Below are 10,000 nucleotides of genomic sequence, written 5' to 3'. Positions count from 1 at the left end.
ACTAGCGGGATAACCAAGCGGTGTTATCTTCGGCCTCGACGGTTCCGATTAATTATCGGACGTATTAAGCCCACTACCAACCCTTTACGTGAAGCAAGATGGAGATTCAATTTAAGAAAAGACGAAGCGAAACGGGAAAACAGTTCAACATAATGCACATTTATTCCGCGGCACACGGAGATCACACATATACAATTACAACAATTATGCACCTACAGCAAATGCTACAAAAGAAACACAACAATGCAGATCTACTACCGACTACGCGAGCACATGGCAACACTTACACAGTTTTACTTTACAGACGGCGCCAACAACACATTTACTCAAAAGCAAAAGAAAAGGGCCACCCTCAAAGACAAGGGGGCAGGCGGGGCCTGTGGGCCAATATTTGCGCGGGACCTGAAAGAGCGGTCAGGTCCGCGAGACCGGGTGGATCCTACCCGTGTCTTTGTGATTATCCGCCAATGTGGTGGCGTGGCGGCGCCCCGACTCCGCGCTCCTTCGCGGGCTTCGTTGGCACTGCTTGGAGTGGGGTGGGAACGGGGCCCCCCTTTTCGCACTATCATAGCGCGGGGGGAAAAAAGGGGGGAATTGTTGATGCTCTGGGGAAAGAGGATAGCTGGCTTGCTTGGGTCCCGCGACGAGCGATTCCACTGCGAGCTCGTCGCCGACCGCCGTCTTCCTTGCCTCGGACCCGAGCTATTCGGTCTCTTCCCCAATTCTCCTCAGCCGACTGCAGCAAACCACGTGTACGCCCTCGCCTCCCGACTCACTCCCCGCTCCTCCAAGGCCGACTCTGCGCTCAAACCGACTCGACCGCGCTCCAGGCTTCCTCTCTCTGCAGCTCTCCGACAGACTCCGAACCCTGACAGACTGCGAACCCCGACAGACTGCAAGCTCCACTCGGCTCTCCGACCTCTCCAGACTGACTCGACCGCGCTCCAGGCTCCAGGCTTCCTCTCTCTGCAGCTCCCCGACAGACTCTGAACCCCGACAGACTGCGAGCTCCACTCGGCTCTCCGACCTCTCCAGACTGACTCTTCTCCAACTGACTGCGTCAGATTCGCCCCGCGCTAAGCGCTTTATAGGCCGGCAGGAGAACCCATATGCAAATTTCTGGATCAGAACGAGCTTGGGGGTGGAGCCACACTCGCCCATTGGACGGAGAAAAAGGGGCGTGTCTCCCTTGATCCTAGAATTTGCATATCTCGAATCTACTCCGACGCGCCTGGAGGCGGGGCCAAACCGCCCCGCGCTTGCTGATTGGACGGATCAGAAGTGGGCGTGTATCATTCCTGATCCGAATTCTCCTCGGAAAGGCCGCATTTTGCACTCGCAGCTCAGCGCGCATCCCGTACGAGGCCAGGACAGCCTGACGCTCGGTGCTCACAAGTGGTGCGGGAATGGTGGTAGAAGGAGGAGAGGTGAAGGTGGTGGAGGGTTTATTGTGGTGGTTTATGGCCATGGCGACATTTGGAATGGCGGTGATGCGATGTTTGCGGGAGCGAGTTGTGAAGGTAAAGGTCATGGCTGTGGGCGTTGTTGTTGTTGTGAAGCGGGGTTGTGGTTGGTGGTTGCTGTGTGATGGCGGTTGAGACGTGGTTGGTTCAAAATAAAGATAGAACAGAAAAATGGCTATCTCAAAGGGTCGCAGCCCGAATGAATCACATTTATTCCCTCTAAACAACGGGTTTGGGGCTAACTACACATGTACTTGCAGAGATATCTCACCTACGAGACCTGAATGGTGGTTTACAAATTTCCTCAACCGCAACAATATATATATATATATATATATATATATATATATATATATATATATATATATATATATATATATATATATATATATATATATATATATATATATATATATATATATATGTATATGTATATATATATATATATATATATATATGTATATGTATATGTATATATATATATATATATATATATATATATATATATATATATATGTATATATATATATATATATATATATATCTATATATGTATATAAATGTATATATATAAATATATATATAAAAAAATATAAATATATATAGATATATATATATATATATATATATATATATATATATATATATATATATATATATATATATATGCATGTGGGAAAAATATGTGAAAGATTGCAATGAAAGATATTACAATTAATCTTGCAAAAACAAAAACTGTCTCTTTTTGTACCTCTTTCATACATGAACATGGTCACCTGTGGTTATGTCACGTGCAGTACAGTGAAATACCCTTTAACCCGCACACGAGTGTACCCTGCAGTTGGAATTTTTGGAACTAATTTAACGAAGAGCCCGTGGGTTATTTCGGTGAAAATACAGGAGTCATTCCTAAAAGTTTATGTATAAAATGTTTTCCCTTCACGCATTATTATTCCCAGATAAAAAGATGAAAGCACAGGTTGCAGGCCACATTGCTCTCTCCACCAAGTATATAATTTGTGACCATTGCTTCGCTGATGGGACTATTAAGATGGGGGGCAGGGTGGTAGGGGGTGGTGGTGGGGGAGGGTGGGAGAGGAAAGAGCGATGAGGGGTGGGGTCGCGATGAGAGGTACGGGAAGGAAGTGGTGAAGAAAGGGGAGCAAGGACGTGGGGAGGGTGAGGAAAGGGGAGCTAAGAAGTGGCAGGGAGCGAGGAAGGGGAGGAGAGTGAGGAAGGAGGGGGGGAGCAAGGAAGGGAGGGGAGAGAGCAAGGCCTCACCACACATTGCTGTACACTTCAGGAAGGGGGGAGGGAGCAAGGAGGCTGGGGGAAAGAGGAGGTTTAGTGGGGAGGGGAAGGGGGTGTTCTGGACATGTGTTTGATAGCGGGACTTGAGGAAAGGGGGGGGGGTGATAGTCCCCTTTTGCTGGCATTAGTACAGGATTGAACAAAATTTGGTCAGTTAAAACAGCACATTCAAAACAGAGGTGAAGGCAGCGAGAGGAGGCGAAGGCAGCGCGAGTTGGGGAAGGCAGCGCGAGGGCTGGCGAAGGCAGCACGAGGTGAGGCGAAGGCAGCGCGAAGGGAGGAGAAGGCAGCGCGAGGGGAGGCGAAGGCATCGCGAGGGGAGGCGAAGGCAGCGCGAGGGGAGGCGAAGGCAGTGCGAGGGGAGGCGAAGGCCTCGCGAGGGGAGGCGAAGGCAGCGCGAGGGGAGGCGAAGGCAGCGCGAGGGGAGGCGAAGGCAGCGCGAGGGGAGGCGAAGGCAGTGCGAGGGGAGGCGAAGGCAGTGCGAGGGGAGGCGAAGGCCTCGCGAGGGGAGGCGAAGGCAGCGCGAGGGGAGCCGAAGGCAGCGCGAAGTGAGGCGAAGGCAGCGCGAGGGGAGGAGAAGGCAGCGCGAGGGGAGGCGAAGGCAGCGCGAGGGGAGGCGAAGGCAGCGCGAGGGGAGGCGAAGGCAGCGCGAGGGGAGGCGAAGGCAGTGCGAGGGGAGGCGAAGGCCTCGCGAGGGGAGGCGAAGGCAGCGCGAGGGGAGCCGAAGGCAGCGCAATGTGAGGCGAAGGCAGCGCGATGTGAGGCGAAGGCAGCGCGAGGGGAGGCGAAGGCAGCGCGAGGGGAGGCGAAGGCAGCGCGAAGGGAGGAGAAGGCAGCGCGAGGGGAGGCGAAGGCAGCGCGAGGGGAGGCGAAGGCAGCGCGAGGGGAGGCGAAGGCAGCGCGAGGGGAGGCGAAGGTAGCGCGAGGGGAGGCGAAGGCAGCGCGAGGGGAGGCGAAGGCAGCGCGAGGGGAGGTGAAGGCAGGGTGAGGGGAGGCGAAGGCAGGGCGAGGGGAGGCGATGGCAGGGCGAGGGGAGGCGAAGGCAGCGCGAGGGGAGGCGAAGGCAGCGCGAGGGGAGGCGAAGGCAGCGCGAGGGGAGGCGAAGGCAGCACGAGGGGAGGCGAAGGCAGCGCGAGGGGAGGCGAAAGCAGCGCGAGGGGAGGCGAAGGCAGCGTGAGGGGAGGCGAAGGCAGCGCGAGGGGAGGCGAAGGCAGCACGAGGGGAGGCGAAGGCAGGGCGAGGGGAGGCGAAGGCAGGGCGAGGGGAGGCGAAGGCAGGGCGAGGGGAGGCGAAGGCAGGGTGAGGGGAGGCGAAGGCAGGGCGAGGGGAGGCGAAGGCAGCGCGAGGGGAGGCGAAGGCAGCACGAGGGGAGGCGAAGGCAGCGCGAGGGGAGGCAAAGGCAGCACGAGGAGAGGCAAAGGCAGCGCGATGGGAGGCGAGGGCAGCGCGATGGGAGGCGAGGGCAGCGTGAGGGGAGGCGAGGGCAGCGCGAGGGGAAGGCAGCGTGAGGGGAAGGCAGCGTGAGGGGAAGGGAGGGGAAGACAGTTCGAGGGGAAGGGAGGCGAAAGCAGCGCGCGGGGAAGGGAGGTGAAGGCAGCGTGAGGGGAAGGGAGGCGAAGGCTGCGCGAGGAGAAGGGAGGCAAAGGCAGCGCGAGGGGAAGGGAGGAGAAGACAGCGCGAGGGGAAGGGAGGAGAAGACAGCGCGAGGGGAAGGGAAGAGGCTCAAGTCATGAAGGCAAACAATTTATGGGTTTCTAATTTTGTAAAACACTTCTCAATTATGCTTATTTTACAAGCATAATCAAGAGTTTACATACAATCCCCAACACAGCTCATCAGTGAGCAACTCGAATGATGCCAATGTACTTCAGGTTATTTCAGGTTATTTCAACATAAAAAGAGCATTCTAAAATTTCAGCAAAGGACAAACTCACAAAAGTCCAAGATATGCCAATGCTTTTACTCAATATGCAAGTCCATATAACTTATTTAAAATGAGATTATATATATATATATATATATATATATATATATATATATATATATATATATATATATATATATATATATATATATATATATATATATATATATATATATATATATATATATATATATATATATATATATATATATATATATATATATATATATACGATTCATTTTATTTTTTTATCTCATTTGTAGAGCTTTTTGAATGCCCCATGGAACAAAAATGCAAGTGCTTAAGCAATGTTGATATTAAAGCTTCATAAATAGCAAGTGTTGAATAACTAACTGCTACTTACCTTTTTCACCAACAAAGGGCAGAGACCATGTGAACACATCCATGAAATTGGGCAGCCAATAAGGGTGAGGAGAGCAGTTAAACTGCCGGATGTTCATCACATTATTCTCATACTTTAATACTGCAGCTGCAAGGAAATAAAGTGTCAGGACAAAAATAAATAAATAATTAAAAGGTCATTTGAAGAAAAGTTCATGGCTCGACATGACAAAAACAAAACAAACCATCACACTTCAACGTTAACAATTCTTACCTTTTTACTGCACTCCTTTTACGCTTAGCATTTGGTCTCAACAAACAATGCAAAATCATGCATAATAAACAATCTGTTCCATATCAAATCCTCAATATACAAGCGTTAACAATGCATCAAACATACAACACCATCAAACGATCCCTCATAAATAATTTGTAACAATCATACATCTAGATACAAAGGAACAGGCCCACTTGCAGGTGAGTGACCTGTTTTCTATCACATCTTGTTTGGTCTTTCATCAACTGCCATAACCCTCAAACCTCTTCACAGAATGTGTTCTTCCAAAGTCAAGGTCCTTTGCTCATCTGTGGTGTATTTTTACCTCCCTGGGGAATCACCTCCCTGCAGTAGTCCAATTGTGTTCTTCCCTTCCAAGGATGCAGCTCATTACAATATCATTCTCCCATACCTTTCCATGATATATTTTATTCTCCACCAACCCTCCTATCCATACCCTTCTTTCAGAGATTGTTTAAACACACATCTGATATCCATCTGTTTTCCATTGCCCTCCTGTGTTGCTTGTATCCCTTTCGTCCTGTATAGTTTTGCTCTTGCATGGGCCTCAATTCTGTATTTTAAAACGGAAATAATTTTTTTGTAAAATGGGGTGTGCAATAAAATCAAGTCACAAAACAGCAGTTAGCATCAACAATAGAGGAAATATCTGTATCATCACTGAAAAAGTCCGAATGAGCTCTGGAATGCTTGGTTGTTGTAATGCTTGCAGACATGCAGTATCAGGTCAGGTCAGGTCAGGTCAGAAGAAGAACAAAAACCACACCCATGTCCGAAGGAAACGGTGCAGTTTGACCTTTCCTTCTCATGATGCTAGGCAGCCAGAGCTCTCCCACATGTCAATTCAGCGTCTGCACCGCTTAAAAAAAAAAAATTTTTGACGGACACAGATGGACATAAACAAGTATTGAAGCGGCTACACAATAAACTGATGGACATATACTTCACATATGAGTCATTCCACCTCATATCACCGGAGGCCTCCAAGTTGACCCCCTCAGATTTACTTTAAACTTTCATAAAATAGGTCCCAGGTATCAAAATGAAGCTGCGTAAAATTTTAGGTCCATAGACTGCTGATGCGGTCAACTCCGAGATATTGAGGGTTGAAAATGTGGTTGTGGCCCTATTTTTATGGTCGTTGCAAGCATCACAAAATGAACGGCTACTTTTAAACTCCCACAACTTTTTAAATACTAATGCTGGAACCTTGAAATTTTCAGAGATTATTCTTCTATAACTGCTCTGTAAGAAACAGACATAAAACGGAGTATACCTCTATTAAATTTTATGACCTGATCAGTTGAAATCCAGAAAAAAAATGTTGGTTTTGTATGAAGACCCAACTTTGAGACCCCATATATTTTTATTGACCCATTTTTTTTTTTTTTTGTATACCTTGGTCGAGGCTCGTATGAGAGCTAACACACAACTCACAGCAAGGAGGCATGAGACAAGAGGGGCGGGAGTGGAAGGGACAAAACAGTGGGGAACAGACACATTAGGTGAACTGTGGAAGGGAGAGGGATGGGGATGGGACGGGGAACATGGCGAAGAGAAGATGGACATTACAGGGACTTTCAGGAAGGAAAGCAGGAGAATTGAAGGAAGTGGGCTTGGGTGGATTATCGGGGGTAGAAAAGATCGAGGATTTGGATGGGGGAAGATAAGAGGTGGTGGTGAACAGCTGTTTTGAAAGCCTGGAGGGAAGAATGGGAAAGAATAGAGTGAGGAAGTTTATTCCAAAGGCGGGAAAAAAGAGGAATGAAAGAGTGAAGATGAGCAGTGATTCGTGATTTTGGTAGTTTTACCAGAAGGGGGTTGTTGGCGGACCTTGAGCGCCCTGTGGAAATGTGGTTGGGACAAATCGCAGAGAGAGCAGGGGGGCAAGGCTGGAGAGGAGTCGGTAGAAGACAGAAAGACCACCGACCAACCTGCGGTGATTGAGTGAGAGGCCCAAAGACTCAGCTTCATCGCGGGAGATGCCAATGATCTTAAAAGCCCTGGTTTCGACAGCGTGAAGCCGAGAAAGGTGGGAGGCAGGAGCACCAGCCCAGAGGGGAGAGCAGTACTCCATCAGGCTACGGACAAAAGCTTTGTAAGTAGTCAGGAGCTCAAGAGGGCCGAGGAAGGACTTTGCACGACGGAGGATTCCCAGTCGGCGACTGGCTTTTGAGGCAAAGTTGGAAATGTGACTTTCCCAGGAAAGGTCATGGCAGATAGTGAGACCCAGAAGCTTGAAAGAAAAGACTTCTTCCAGAGGATTGTTGAGAAAGTGGATGGGGGGGTTTTCTAAACGGTCCTTTCGAAGAGACATAGTGAGAGTGTGAGATTTGTGTGGATTGAAAGACATGTTCCACGTGTTGGACCAGTTTGTGATTTTATCCAGATCTGCAGTGAGCGAAGAAGCTGCTGCTTGCCGGTCTGAGGGATGACAGATGGTACGGCAGAGGGTGGAGTCATCGGCAAAGAGAAATAGAGGATTTTCCAGAGAGTCCGAGAGATCATTAATGAAAACCAGAAAAAGAACAGGGCCCAGAACGCTACCTTGAGGAACTCCAGCCTGCACAGGAAGAGGGGATGAAAGAACTCCATTTAGGGCCACACGTTGACTGCGACAGGAGAGGAAGTCTGCGAGCCATGAGTGGAGATGGCCTTGAATACCATGGGAAGAGAGTTTGGTGAGTAGTGCAGGGTGCCAGACTGTGTCAAAAGCACGTGATATGTCCAGGGATACGGCTCGGATTTCCTGTCTGGCATTGAGGACCTCCATCCATTGATGGGAGAGCAGTAGCAGCATATCCAGGGTAGAGTGACCTGGTCTGAAACCAAATTGATGATTGGAAATCAAGCCATTGGAGAAGAGGAAGGATTTCATGTCTGAAGCGATGATGGATTCCATAACCTTGCTGATGATTGGGAGAAGGCTGATTGGTCTGTAGTTACAGGGATCTGTTTTTGCACCTTTTATGCAGGGCAGTGATGTTAGCAGATTTCCAAGTAGATGGCAGATGACCTTGGGAAAATGAGAGGGTGAATAGAACAGAGAGAGGGTGAGCAAGAGCAGAAGAGCAGGCTTTGAGGACACGTGGGCTGATGCCGTCTGGACCGGTTGCAGAATCTGACTCGAGGTTTGAAAGCAAGCTCTCCACCTTGTCAGGAGAAAAGGATACAGAGTCCAGGGACAGTTGGGTGCGACTGGGTAAAGTGGGTAGAGATAGTGATGGGTTTGGGACACAAGATTTAGCTGCAAACACCGAGTTTAGACATTCAGCTTTATCACGTGTGGAATCAGCAGTGCAGCCATTTGAGGTAAGGGAGGGGATGGAGGGGGAACATACACCAGAAACAGATTTGATTAAACGCCACCAGGATTTTGAGGAGGGAGAGAGGTTTGAGAGTTCAGACTTGAGATGAGAAAGATGTTGTTTTCTGGCTCTCCTGAGGGTAGATACACACTTGTTCCGAGCTTTGTGGAAAGAACTGAGATTGCCCTCAGTTGGGTTTGCTTTCCATGAGGCAAAGGCAAGTTGTTTCAGGACAACTGCCTCGCCACAAGCTTCAGTAAACCAAGGGCGGGAGGAAGGGTAAGACAACTGAACACGAGAGGGGATAAATCTGTGCATGAGGGAGAGCAAGTTTCTTTGAAAGAATTCCCAGGATGAGTTGATGTTTGAGAAAGTAGTGATAGGAGACCAGTCTGTAAGTTTGATGGCTGCTCGGAGACCCTGCCAGTCGGCTTGAGTGAAATGCCAGACTCGACGGCGGTGAGGTGGTTCTCTGATAACAGCCAGAGAGATGTCCACTTTAACAAGGACGTGGTCAGAAGAACCAATTGGAGCGAAGGAAGAGCAGCAGATATTGTCAGGGAAATTTGTCAAAATCAGATCCAGAAGAGATGGAGTACCATTGGTTGAGATCCGCGTCGGGAAGTTGACCGATTGAGTCAGTCCCAATGAGTCACAGAAAGCTTTTGCTGATGTCCCATGGCAGGTGAGAGAGGTACCCACACCTAGCCAACTGGCGTGATGACAATTGAAGTCGCCACATAAGAGGAAGAGAGAGTTTGGATGAGAAGATAGAAGATGGTCCATGTTTTCGGAGAGTGAGGTGTAGATGGAGTCATCACTGTTCGGTGGACGGTACAGTACACATATAAACATGAGGTGGGAGTGGAGGGGATGCCGAAGCCAGAGGTATTCCTGGGGGTGTGGGGGAGTGAGAGCAGTGCAGGGAGAGTGAGGAATAGAGTCTTTGATGAAGAGAGCAACACCTCCACCAGGACGAGGCTCAGGTCTGTCATACCGTAAGAAGGAGTAACCAGGGAGAGATACTTGGGAGACCCATCCCAGAAGCTTGAAAATTTTTCAGGTAATAACTGTATGGTAGTAGTATTCAAATGCATGTTTACTTTTCTGAATCAGTCATATATAATAATACAGTCATGATCCCTCAAAAATTGAAAATTTTCATTTTTCCCCGAAATTCAGGTGAGGATTGCAAATATATGACAAGGTATACCACTTCAAATTGTTCACCATTGGAAAGAGCATATTCAAGTTTTGTGAAAAGATTTGTGAGAATTTGTGAAAAGAGACCAGTCTGAAAGTGTCTCTCTTTGCTGATAACTCCACCCTCCGCCGTACCATCTGTCATCCCTCA

The 10,000-nt window shown here is 48.6% G+C and overlaps 1 protein-coding gene across 6 annotated transcripts in view; it reads right to left on the bottom strand.

Annotated features, from left to right (window-relative positions):
- LOC147026115 (protein phosphatase 3 catalytic subunit alpha) overlaps nucleotides 1–10,000 on the bottom strand; it is a 219,100-nt gene that overhangs the window by 51,251 nt on the left and 157,849 nt on the right. For all 6 annotated transcript variants that reach the window (XM_085881161.1, XM_085881164.1, XM_085881163.1 and 3 more), the window contains exon 9: nucleotides 5,063–5,188. In XM_085881161.1, coding sequence (XP_085737287.1) covers nucleotides 5,063–5,188 — 126 coding nt within the window. The remainder of the gene's footprint in view (nucleotides 1–5,062; nucleotides 5,189–10,000) is intronic.

This window comes from Eptatretus burgeri, chromosome 5 (genome assembly GCF_056783735.1).
Source record: "Eptatretus burgeri isolate ZD-2024b chromosome 5, Ebu_testis_v1, whole genome shotgun sequence".
Lineage (NCBI taxonomy): Eukaryota > Metazoa > Chordata > Myxini > Myxiniformes > Myxinidae > Eptatretus > Eptatretus burgeri.
This window is presented reverse-complemented; position numbering and strand designations above follow the sequence as displayed.